This window comes from Gracilinanus agilis, chromosome 3 (assembly GCF_016433145.1).
Source record: "Gracilinanus agilis isolate LMUSP501 chromosome 3, AgileGrace, whole genome shotgun sequence".
Classification (NCBI taxonomy): Eukaryota; Metazoa; Chordata; class Mammalia; order Didelphimorphia; family Didelphidae; genus Gracilinanus; species Gracilinanus agilis.
Genome location: NC_058132.1, coordinates 628,676,154 through 628,689,745, shown reverse-complemented (window position 1 = coordinate 628,689,745; position 13,592 = coordinate 628,676,154). Strand labels below are relative to the sequence as shown.

Sequence of the window (13,592 nt, the reverse complement as noted above, 5' to 3'; positions counted from 1 at the left end):
AGATGTTGATCTAGACCTAATCTCTCCCATATTGTTTTCCAAATTTCCCAGCAGTTTTTGTCAAATAGTGGATTCATGTCCCAAAAGTTGGGCTCTTTGGGTTTATCATACACTGTCTTGCTGATGTCATTTATCCCCAGTCTATTCCATTGATCCTCCTCTCTATCTCTTAGCCAGTACCATATTGTTTTGATGACTGCTGCTTTATAGTATAGTTTAATATCTGGTACTGCTAGGCCCCCTTCCTTCACATTTTTTTTCATTATTTCCTTTGATATTCTTGATCTTTTGTTATTCCAAATGAAATTTGTTAAAGGGCTTTCATTTCTTTTCCTCACTTTCCTTTGCCTCTCTTATTTGATTTTTGAACTCCTTTTTGAACTCTTTGAGAGCCTGAGATGAATTCCCATTTTTTCTTTAAAGTTTTGCATGTAGCTGCTTTGATCTCATTGCCCCTTTCTGAGTTTGTGCCTTGAATTACCTTGTCTCTATAATATTTTCCTATGGTTAGGTTTTTTTAAAAAAATGTTTGCTCATTTTCCAACCTTTTTCTTTATTTTTATCTTAAACATGGACTCCATTTCTAGGGTTCAAAAGAGTGAACTTGAGCTTCAGTATTTACTTGCTGCTCTCCTAAGAGTGTTTGGAAGTTTCAGTTCTTCCAAGGTGCTATAATGGACTTGTGGCATAGTAGCTCTAGAAGCTACCACCACTACTGACTCAGTCTCCCTCGGGGCCTGCTGTTGATTTGCAAGGCCAGGCATACTGCCAGGGTTCAGGGCCTCACCATGAGCTATGCTGGTGATTGAGGCATCTCATCCTGAGCCTCACAACAAATTCGATCTGGCCAGGTCCACTGGGGTGTGGGGAACTTCAAGGGAGGGTGGGCATAGGGTTGCTCTGCTGTTGGCTTAGGCAGGATCTTACGCTGTCTCTACTGGCCTGGGCCAGGGTTCAAAACATCAAACAGTGGAAGAGGAGGAGACCTTGTTGTTGGCCTGTGTTGTTGGTATAGCCTTGTTACAGATTATACTTCCCTCTCATCCCAGTGAAAAGACACCTTCTCTCCTTACCTTCCAAGTTGTCTTCTGCAAGAAAATTCCACAAGCCATCCTTTTGTGGGTTCTGCCACTCTAGTATTCATTTTGAAGCTTTATTTATTTGTTTGGAGGAGTTTTCAAAGAGATTTAGACACTCCTGCCTCTACTCTGCCATCTTGCCTCCACTGTTTAATGGTTTTTCAAGGGAGCCATTTGTCATGAGACACTGCTTCTCCCTAAATCAACATTTCATGTTACCTCCACCTCATCCACTCCTCTCACCTTCTTGGCTCCAGTCTCTGAGCAACTGATCCAAGGTAGCCTCTCTCTTCAGTCCTTTATATCAATCCCTCCTATCTCTTTCCAGATCATTCACTTCTCCCTAATTTTCACTCTCCACTTATTCAGTGATTCTTTCTAGAATTCTTAGAAATATGCTCAAACTTCTTCCATCTTTAAAGCTGCTTACAATGTATTTTGACTGGAGAAGTTAGTTATTTTTATAAATGGTGACCACAATAAAATTATTTTAATTCATATATTTAGTCAAACCAATTCTAAATCTTGCACTAGCTCCTTTATCCATGTAACTCCCAAATCTATCTATCTATCTCTATGTATCTATGTATCTATGTATGTATCTATGTATGTGTCTATCTATCTATCTATCTATCTATCTATCTATCTATCTATCTATCTATCTATCATTTCCTAGTCTCTCTCCTGAACTTTATTTCCATATCATTAACTGCCTATTGAACATCTCTGACTGTATAAAAAATTTAAAGCACTATATAAATGCTAGCTATTACCTTTTACTCAATATGTTGAAGTTCTTATACTTCTTTCATATTCCTTATTGTACCAATCATTGTGCTATGTGCATAGTAAGTGTTCATTAAGTACTTCATGATACATTTTTATTTTTCAAGAACTAGAAAAATTTTGTTTTTCAATTAGATAGGACTTTAAAATTTCTCAAATTTTCTTTTCTTACTATAGCTATATTCTACTTAGCATAAAACCACTCAAGTGCAAAGAAGTGTTTTATAAGAACAAATATCTCAGTTTGCTCAATTTATCCACCATTTTTTCAGGAAATCACCTTCATTCCCAACTCTTTTCTTCATCTTCTCTGCCAGGACTGGTATTATAGCTGATTTTTCGGGTATTTTCCAAACTAAGCACAATATTCTGAATAGAGTAGCCATCTAAGATATATTTATTAAACACATTGTTGCTTTAACTTCATAGAGGAGTAGAATGACTAGAAGTTCTTTTCCTTTGGGTAAAAAGCACTTTTCAAGGAAGTGAATTCTAAGGAATAGCTCCTATTCTCAAACATACTCGGGCAAATTTATGACCTTAGAAATAAGATTCATTCTTACTCAGTCAATATTATTACTTCTAACCTAATAATAAAAACTATATTTGCTCAAGAGAAAGAGAATTCTCAGAGTAAGATTTAATCTGTCTTACTGAGTTTCTGTTGGAAAAGCAACTTTTTAAATAAAAGTGCCAAATGTACAAAGTAAAGAAAATTATAAATATTGGAGGGGATGTGGAAAATTTGGGACACTAATGCATTATTGGTGGAATTGTGAACTGATCCAAAAATTCTGGAGGGTAATTTGGAACTATCTTCAAAGGGCTATAAAACTGTGCATACCCTTTGATCTAGTAATATCACAACTAGGTCTATAACCCAAAAAAATAAAAAAGAGGGGAAAGGACCTATGTATACAAAAATATTTATAGCAATCCTTTTTGTGGTGGCAAAGAATTGGAAATTGAGGGGATTTCCATCATTTGGGGAATGGCTGTGCAAATTGTGGTATATAATGGTGATGGAACATTATTGTGCTGTAAGAAATGATGAATAGGCTAATTTCAGAAAGAGCCAGGAAGACCTACATGAACTGATGCAAAGTGAAATAAGCAGAACCAGAAGAACATTGTACACAGTAATAGCAATATTGTGGGGTGATCAACTGTGAAAGACTTAGCTACTGTCAGCAATACAATGGTTCAGGAAGGATTTATGACAAAAAATGCTATCCACCTCCAGAGAAAGAACTGTTGGAGTTGTAACGAACATCAAAGCATCATTTTCACTTTAGTTTATTTGGACTTTTATTTGGGGATTTTGGTTTTATATGAGTATTCTTTTACAACAATGAACAGTATGGAAATAGTTTTATACGGTGATACATGTACAATCCAGATCAAGTTGCTTACCATCTCTGGGAAGAGGAGGAGAAAATTTGTATTTTACAACTTCAAAAATCGTATATGAAAACTTGTTAATACATGTAATTGGTAAAATAAAATATCTCTTTTAAAAGTGACAAATGTAATGTAAGAATACTTTGCACAATAGTGAAATGGCTGTTATTTGATAATATTATTTCTCAATGACATTGTCTTGATATCCAAACCATTTGTCCACAGGAATAAATGGAATTTATATTCAGGTATTGGCCTGTGAAACAATGAACAAGAAAATATTAGCTTGATAAAAAGAGTATAACCTCCTATAATAGGCAATCAACTTGCAGAACTAATTACCATAATAATTCAATTCAAATTTCCAAACCTAAATTTTCCAAATTTTTAAGATCAAAAAAGTTTAGATAAGTACATAGATATTGATCTTTAATTGATTATTGTGAAACTGTGATATTCTGGGTATATTTCTAACCTTTGGGAGCCACTATGCCCTTCTAATACAAGGAAGGAGACTGCTAACTCCAGAGGTGGACTGTGGAACTAAATGGGTCTGACCAAGTATTTGATTTTTATAATTGTATATTGGTATTTCACCCCTCTTGTCTTTACCAGTTGCATTCCTTAACTCTCATGTGATCTTCCTGGTGATATACACTTACCAAAACAGCTAGACTATTAATTGCTTACCTTCTTCTTTTTCTTTTGGACAGAGCCAAACTTTCTGCTGTTTTCCCAGATGGATCTGAAAATATCTGAAGAAATTTGTGGGGTGACTATAATATGTAAGTTTGGCAGTTTGGCTGCAGAAAAAAGAAAGCTGTTTATTTTCAGCCTGGCACAATGTCTACTTTTTTCCCTTTGATAGGAAAGTGAGGTGTACCCATTTTCCCTCCTACATTATTGCTAGTTATGTGTTCTTCCTCCTATTTGTAAGTAACAGAATCAGAATTTTGGTGTTAGAAATTCAACCCCCAAGCCACCTAGTTTAATTTATGCCTCACAGATTCCTCTCTATATTATACCTGACAAGTGGTTATCTATTCTTTGCTTACAGACCTCCAGGAAGGGAGGAACTATTACCACTTATAAATGGTCCTATTATCAAATTTTTTTCTAGACTTCCAGCTTAAATCTGGCACTTTGCAACTTTGATCTATTGCTATTAGCTCTATCCCCTGGGGTCAAGAACAAATGTTGTCCTTTCCCCACATGGTAACCCTTCAAATCCTTGAAAACAGAGGCATCATGATTGTCTTGAGTGAAAGGGTCTCACAGACCAATTTATATCTAAACTGAAATCAACTCTACGACCTCCTGAGTCTGTAGTCATCTAGGCTCTATTCAAAAGCATGAAATAAGGGTGAATCCACACTTAATGACTAGGTGATACAGTGGACAAAATCTTAGGCCTGACAGAAGACTTGAGTTCAAATCCTACCTCAAGCACTTACTAATTGTGTGATCCTGGTCAAGTCACTTAATTTCCTTGGATCTTCATGTCTTTGACAGTAAAACAGGGATAACAATAGCACCTACTTCCCAGTGTTGTTGTGTGGATCTAATGAGGTTATATCTGTAAAAAATGCACTCTGCTAACCCCAAAGCTCTATATAAATGCTAGCTCTTATAATTATTTATTTGTAAGGTATCCAAGCTATTCTACCTTGGACAGCTCCAATTGTGAATTACATTGATTTGAAACCCCCACTTCTCTGCAGCCTTCAAGCTTGGTTCATTTGGGGTCAATCAGAAGATTTGCATATAATTTCCTCTCCCATAATATAGCCCTTCTTTTCCTATAACTCTCCAGTTTCAGGGATGTTATGTTAAGCCAGGTGGTATGAGGATCTGAAGTTAGCAATTTTTATCAAGATGAATGATTAGTACATTTTAAGTTAAAAAATAAAACTTAACAGTCCTCTTACTGGTTTAAATAGCCAGTCAGTCAACATGTATGTATCAAAAGCTTCATTTCTGGAACATGATTCAAGAAGAACATGTCCTGGAGACATGTTGAACTTAAGAAGCCCAAAACATCATCATCTTTTCCCAAACACTTCCCCCTATCCAAACTTCTCTGCCTCTATTGAAATAACCACCATTTTCCTAAAGTCTGTCATGTTTGTTACCTTGACTTCTCACTCTCCTTAACTCTTCAATCCAATCAGCTGCTAAATCTTGCCATTTCTATCTACTTCTACATTTCTCAAATCTTCCCCTTCTTCCACCCACATAGTTCCTACCTTAGTTCAAGCCCTCATTCCCTGTTGCCTAGATGATTGTGTCAGCCTCCTGATCAGACTCCCTACCTCAACTCTTTCATCACCAAAGTCCATCCTCCACTGATAGCAAATGATTTTCCTTAAGCTGAGATTTAGTTTAAGTTTTCCTTAAGCTTTCCATTCCCCTGTCAAATAAACTCTGTTAATAAACTTACTGCTTCTAGGATAAGATAGAAGGTTTTCTGTTTAACTTTTAAAGTCTTTTGTAAACTTTCCCCAAACTATCTTTCCGGATTAACTGGACCTTTTCCCCTTCCCACATTCTGCAATCTAAGGAAACTGGCCTTCTCTCAGTTCCTTACACAGGACAACCTATCTTCCCTCTCTCTCTGTCCCTCTTACCTGGAATGCCATTTCCTCTTCACCTCTATCTTAAAGAATCATTGCTTTCCTTCAAGACTCAGTTCAAGACCCACCTTCTACATGAAGTCTATCTCAAGCCCCTCAACTAATAATGCCTTAAATCTCAAACTACCTTGTATTTAATAATTTTGTGTTTAATCTGAAAACACATGTTTATGCCTATGTTTATATCTTTCTTATTTACCTTTTATTTTATTTTATTTTATTTTACCTCATTTAAGGTAAGCTACTGCCTGATAGACATTATTTCATTCATTGTACTTCAATCCCTGGAGCCCTTAGGAACGTAGTAGATACTTAATACTTAGGGATTAATGAGAGTTTGATTATGTGCCAGGAAGGCACTGTCCTAGGTGCTGAAAATAGAAAGAAAAACGGAAAATATCCCCCACTCTCAAGGAGCTTACATTCTAATGAAAAAGACAAGTCCCTATATGAATATATAGAAGATATATTAAAAAGTAGATTCAAGATAACAAAATGGAAGATATCGGCAGTTGGGCATTAGCCAAGAAAGGGCTCCTGAAGAGGTGGCACTTGAACTGAGTGTTAAAGTTGGAGGCAGAGTTAAGAAGGGAGAGTATTCTAGGCAAAGTTGGGGAGGAACAGTCAGTACAAAGGCAATGAAGCATTAGGAACAACAAGTAGACCAGTATGGTTGTACTATGGAATGCATAGACAGGAGTAAAACAGAAAAAAAACTGGAAAGCAATCAAGAGTCAATTTGTGAAAAGCTTTAATTGATCAACAGAGGAATTTGTATTTGAGCCTATCAATAATAAGGATCCATTGGAATTGATTAAGTGGGGTGGCATGGTCATACTTCCCCTCTACTTTAAGAAAATCTCTTTGGCAGCTGTGTGAAGGATGGATTATAGATGGAATAGGCTTGAGCCAAAGAGACCAATTAGGAAGTTAAAGTAATAATTCAGGCAAGAGTTGAGGAATAGAAAGAAGAGGATGTAAAGAGAAAATGTGGAGATAGAAATAATGAGATCTGGCAAGTGATTGGTTATTTGGGGTGAGTGAGTAAAAAATCAAGGATGATTCCTAAGTTCTGAACCTGGGTGGCTGGTAGGAGAGCATTTGATTATAATGGGGAAGACCTGAAAGGAACTATATTTATATATGTTTGCTTAATTTAAATCTAGAAGCAACCTTCAAGATTGGAGGTCGGGCAAGCCCTTTCTTTGTACAAGCTATTTGTGTCACCACCTCTCCACTCAAATCTTTTCTTTGGATCTTCTCATAACTGTAAACTTTGGAAAGCTAAGTTAAACTAAGATAAATCTAAGTAAGCTCCTGCCCCTCCTTATAAAACCCCAGGCTTTCTTCTTCATTTCCATGTATTTATGCCATGTGGATTAGTAGGAGTGATGGAGAAACTGGCAGGAGGGCATCTCTTTTTTTGAAATATAATGTTTTATTTTTTCCCTAATATGAAGAAACAAATTTTTAAACAATCTTAATGTTTTGAGTTCCAAATTCTCTCCCTTCTTCTGACCCTCCCTCACTTCCTCTCTGTCCTTCCCCCTCCCTGAGATAGATTTTACATGTGTAGTCATGCAAAATATTTTCCCATAGAAGTTATTTTTGTATCTCTTACATGGATCTCTGATACTTTCCCTCTTCCTGCCAGGCCTGGACCTTTTATCTCCTATCCTCTCTAGAGATCTTTGTTTTTCTGATAACAATGATGGTGATTTGTCCTTGCTTTCCCTTCCCTTATCTGCCTCCTAATGCTGCCCTTATCCCTTCAAGTTAAGTTATTTTCCCTTGAATGAGATCAAGGGCACTCAAATAAAAAGTCCCATTGTGTTTAGCATTGTAGCTTGTTTATTTTTTTGGTGAAAATCTAAGGACCCTTGAAAAGAGGAAGTAGGACTAGGGCAAGAGGGTCTAATTCAATCCCTTATTTTTACTGGTGTGAAGACCTAAACCCAGCAGAAGAGAAACATCTTCTTGTTCAAGGGGAAACCAGTCTGGCATCTCAGCTCTTGTCTTTTGACTTCACTACACTACACTACATGTTGTTAGCCCCAAAAGAATGCTGTAAACATTTAGTTTGCTCAAGTACTCTGTATGACTTTAAACACAACATAAATGTGTGAGCTATTCCAACTCTTCTTAATGTTTTCAATAAAGTAAAACCATTCAGGATTCCGAAGAAACAGCTATCTGATATATTCTTTCATTAAAGGCAGGCTATTAAAGACTACTTAGTAGACAATTAAGTAATTTCATTCTATTAATTTAGACTTTATAATACATTTTATATTTAGCTTGTTAATTGGCAAATGAAACTGTGTTTATTTCCAAATGGAGAACCAGCAACACAGATTCTCTTTTGTGAGTAAAACCTCTATTTTTAAAGATGTCACTAATTATTTTGCATTGAAAATGGTGCCATTAGGAAGAAGAGGCAGTGTATTTTACCCACAAAAATTCATTTAATTAACATCATTTTGAGAAGCCAATTCTTCATGTTTATGTATACAGTTTCATTAGACTACTCAGGGTAACTGAAATGGTTTCAGTGTAAGATAAGGTATAGATGGAAGAAAGATACTCATTTCACACAATCACATATTTTGTTAATTGAATAATAAAGAAAACATTTCCCATTGCCTTTTAAAATGTGCTTTACTCTTTGTGGTAGCAAGAAAACCTAGAAAAAGAATGGGTGACTGTCATCTGGGGAATAGCTGAACAAACTATATTAAGTGAATGGAATATTATTTCACCAATCATCTTAAAAAACAATTACATAAAACAACCATAATTTAAAACAACCACATTAAACCTCAGAAATCCAGGAAACATGGAAGGACTAATAAGAACATTTTATTCTTAAAATACTCCTGGGGGGCAGCTGGGTAGCTCAGTGGAGTGAGAGTCAGGCCTAGAGACAGGAGGTCCTAGGTTCAAACCTGGCCTCAGACACTTCCCAGCTGTGTGACCCTGGGCAAGTCACTTGACCCCCATTGCCCACCCTTACCAACCTTCCACCTATGAGACAATACACCGAAGTACAAGGGTTTAAAAAAAATACTCCTGGGAGGTTGTATTGGTATTACTCCCATTTTACATGTGAGGAAACTGAAGCAGCCAGAGCTAAATGACTGACCCAGCACAGCTAGTAAAGTATCTGGGGTCAAATTTGAACTCAGATCTTCCTGACTCCAAATTCTGCTCTCCGATCACTGTGCCTTTGATATAAAACAAAGAGCCAGGAGAGCAATATACACAGAGATATCAGAACTTAAAGAAAAACAACCCTAAAAGATGACTAAACACAGATTAATTGCCAAGACCAATCGTGGCCCTAGAAAACATAATGAAAGACATTTCTCTTTTTTTCAATGAAGAGGAAGGGGATTATGATTGAGCATTATTGCATATACTAAATTTTTTTCTAGTCTACTTTGTTGAATTGTTTTTTTATCACAAGGGAAGATTTTGCATGGTCCTTGACTTTAGAGTGTGAAAAGGAACATTTATACAATTTAAAAATGTTTTAAGTACTTTGAAATTGCCTTTCCAGTTTTTAGGTCGATAGTATTTAAACTCCCATTGCATAGATTAAAACACGGATACATAAGTGCAATACTTTGCTACCCTGAAGGCTCACATTACCTCTATTTTCTGTCAACACCAGTGAAACTTTACACAATTAGCTGATATTATAATGAGGTGCCTGATGAAAAAGATCCCTCAGGACTGAGGCAGAGTATAAGACATTAAAATCCCTTTCCTAAATAGGAAATACTAATTTACTGAATTACTGACTGACTTTCTTATGGCTGCTAGGTGATGCAGTAGATAGGCACCAGGCTCTTGAGTCAGAAAGAATCAAGTTCAAATCCAGATTCAGACACTATCTGTGTAACCCTGGTCAAATCACTTAACCCTATTTGCCTCAGTTTTCTCATCTATAAAAATGATCTAGAGAAGGAAATGGCAAACCACTCCAAGATCTTTGCCAAGAAAATCCCAAATGGAGTAATGAAGAATCAGATATGACTGAACAATAACAACAATTTTCTACTTATTTGAATTGAGATAGATTTCATAGTTTTCTTCACCTCAAATTCATGGTATTTTGGTATATCAGCTGGGTCCTCCCCAGCTCTTGACTCTCCTGTTCTACCCTTCTCTACCCTCTCTACTGCCCTAGAAAATTCATTCCAGATTTTTTTCTCCTCTTACCTGCAATTATAGCCCACCTACCACATTTACTCCAGATGACCTAGCTTCCCACTTTGATAAGGAGTTGAGACCATCCTTAGCTGGCTACCATCTTAGTTCCCTTTCCCTAGTTCTCAAAATTTTGCAGCATTATGCCTATCTATCTTTGTTTTCCTTCTCTTTCTGCCCCAGGAAAATGGCATTTCCCCCTTCCTTGTTAAGATTAATCCCTCTGCTCGAGTGTTTTCACATCCATTCCAACCCAAACCCAATGCCAAGTAAAATAAGCTACAGGGGCAAGAGGGCATAGTGGAAATCCTGCTGAAAAGGAGGCAGAGGAGCTGGATTCACATCTGCCCCTTAACTACTAAGCAAGTCACATCACTTCTCTTTGCCTCAGTTTTCCCATCTGTAAAATAAAAGGATTAGAGTAGATGACCTCTGAGGTTCCTTCTCTCTCTAAATCTATTATCTGAGAATACTATCTCTCCTTTCCCCTTCCCCATCTCCCATCCCTGCTAAATATGCCCCCTTCTTGTCTGACCTAGTATTATAACAGATATTCCTAAATTACATACTCTCTAGAAGTATCACAGGAAAGGCAGCTGAGCTTAGGATATATAAACAATCAAGAAGGTCATCCCTGGGAAAAAGAGACATACCAGAAGAGAGAGTGTGTGATTTTTATGAGATAACTAAGCAAGAAGATTGGAAAGAAATAGGGGAAAAGACATATAGTCAGGCAGATAGATAGACAGACAGATAGACAGATGGATAGATAGATAGAAAAATAAATAGAGTAAGTAGATGGAAAAACAGATATAGATAGATACATATGTAAGTAGTAAGATAGACCAAATGTGGGATCTGGGGTACAGACTTCAGGTGCAGGTGACAGGCATTTCTATCCATGCATTGGGGTCAGTAAATTCTATCTGTCATTTTCAAAGTTTTTTGTGCTTCTCTTTCATCCTTATATTTTCTTCTGAGAGCAAACAGTTCTTACATACAACTTTGGAGCTAAACATCATGGAATGGGGTCATATTTACAGTCTGATAGATTTTAAGCCCTGTGTCTTTCAAATCTGACTCACAAATTAGAAGCCTCTCCAATCTTACCACAAATTATCTTGTAATTATTCATAGTTGTTTATATATCCCTACATTCTTATGGAAAATATTCGCATCTCCCAAGCTGGACTGAACTCTCACTCCTCCACAAACATGCCAAGAGGGCAGGTGGGAGGAATGTGGCATACCCCACTTTTGCACATAGTTGAAGTACTCAGTTCCGAGACCCTGGAAACAAATGCTCCCCTATGATCTGTGGTCACCCGAGTTAACTCTCCAATGGATCTCTTCTCTAGGATTGGTGTGGGTCCCCTTCAGTCTAGACATTCTCCTTCCTTCAAAGCTTGGGTCAGTTGTCAGTTTTTTTGGTAAATACTGAATTCCCCTCCCTGGTCTCTATTCCAGTTGCTAATGTTTTCTACCTTCTATTTTGATACCTCAATGCATGTATTCTTCCCAGCAAAATATAAGCTACGTGAAGGCAGGGTTCCCTTTTCATTTTTGTTTTTATATTCTAGTGTCCAACATGTACATGTTTGTAATTTGGTGCATTTAATTTTTTTCAATAACAATCCCCTATTTTTAAAGATCATAGGGTCATTGATTCAGAAGCTATTCAGTCCAATTTCCTCATTTTACAGTTGAAGAAACTGGACTTAAGAGAGGTTATTATGCATGTAAGGCTACAAAGCTAGTAAATATAATTGGCCAGATTTGAACCTAGCTCTTCCTAACTTCTAGGTTAGCCAGAGATGAAATGATTTGCTGATTGACATATCTAGGAGGAAAACGCAGGTCTCATGACCCCCAGTTTCTATTAAACCATGATTTTGTTCCAAAAGACTTTTTTTTGCTTTAATTTGTTATAAAAAGTATTCAATGCATATATACTATTTTATAATATTTTTATAGGAAAACAAGATTAATGGATAATTTTAATCTATTACTTTATCACATATAAAATATTTCTGAGCCTAAGCTGTCATTCTATGACCCATTTCCTTTTTTTCTACAAAAATTGGCCTAAGTGTAGACAAAATTCTTTAAGGAACTAAGCCTAGAATACATTTTTTCATCAAAGAACTACAATGTCCAAAATTCATAAGAGCGCAGGCAGAATTTTTTATAATTATAATTACAAAAGTTATTATAGTTATATATATAATATATACATACACATAGAGATTGTAGTGTCATATATAACCCTCTTTTTCTATTCTACTATGTATACGAAAATTTACAATGTCTATGTAATATGTTCTAGTGCCTTCTGAATTATTAAAGAATGGAAAATTGCATTAAATATATTTTGAGGCCATAAGAAATGAGTATTGGTCCTCAATTTACATATTATGAGAACACTGATCACTTGAGCTTCCTGGATGTTTTTGTGTCTAAAAATATACATGAATTTATTATGATTTTTAAGATATCTGTGAGGTTTGAGCACAGAATAGGTTGAAGCCTTTGAAAAATGAAAGAGAAATAAAACTAATAAATTGTAGAACTCTTTGCAAATCACTAGGCAAATCAAGCAAAATGTGGCCAGCTCCTGGTAATCCTGAATCATCTCATGGCTCAGTTCATTGTTTTGTAAGCAAAAAGTTATGAAACATTGAATAATATCTAGTCTTAAAAACAGAGATATTTAGTAGTACAAGAAATTAGAAATACTCTACCTTTCTTTCGTTCCTTTAATGCTTCCAGTATATTAGTAGCAGCAATTTCTCCCAGAACATTATTGCCAAGATCTATTTCTCTTAAGTGGTCAGAATATTTTATAAGACTATATTAAAAATGAGAAAATAAAACAATTATAGATCAAAACATGGTTATTCACAGAATATAATCCTTTTTAAGCATTGCCTTTTCATATTTACACATTGCCACCCTAGTAACCTTCTCTTATACTTCTCCTGATTGACAAATAGTTGAGTTGTTTCCTTTTTTTGTTTTATAAAATTTGATTCCAATCTTAATAAACCAGATAAAACTAAAATTTATATATATATATATAGTAGAATTGAAAAAGAGGGTTATACATGACACTAATCTCTATTATTTACAACTTGCTTTCATTTATTAATAAATTCCACCTATAACTTTCAAAGCTTTCCTGTTTGTCTTTGCCTCTCTCTTGTCTTTCCTTATGTTTTCTTCTATGAGCAATCAGTTTTCACGTACAACTTTTGGAAGGTAAATATCATGATCAGATTTACAATCTGATAGATTTTAAGCCTGGGGTCCTTCAAAACTGGCCCACAAATTAGAAGCACCAAGATTCTTACCCCAAATTACCTTGTAATTATTAATGGCTGCTTTATATATCTTTCTTCCTAGATAGAATGAAAGCTTCTCAAGAGATTATTTAACTTTCTTTCTTTTTTTTTTTTTTTTTTTTTTTTTTTTTTTTTTTTTT

At 35.7% G+C, this 13,592-nt stretch overlaps 1 protein-coding gene across 1 annotated transcript in view; it reads right to left on the bottom strand.

The window, feature by feature from the left end:
- Positions 1-3,944: 3,944 nt before the first annotated feature.
- LOC123241954 overlaps positions 3,945-13,592 on the bottom strand; it is a 47,139-nt gene continuing 37,491 nt past the window's right edge. Inside the window, exons 6-7 of the mRNA XM_044669453.1 lie at positions 12,853-12,959; positions 3,945-4,069 (exon numbers count right to left, since the gene is read on the bottom strand). Coding sequence (XP_044525388.1) covers positions 3,945-4,069; positions 12,853-12,959 — 232 coding nt within the window. The remainder of the gene's footprint in view (positions 4,070-12,852; positions 12,960-13,592) is intronic.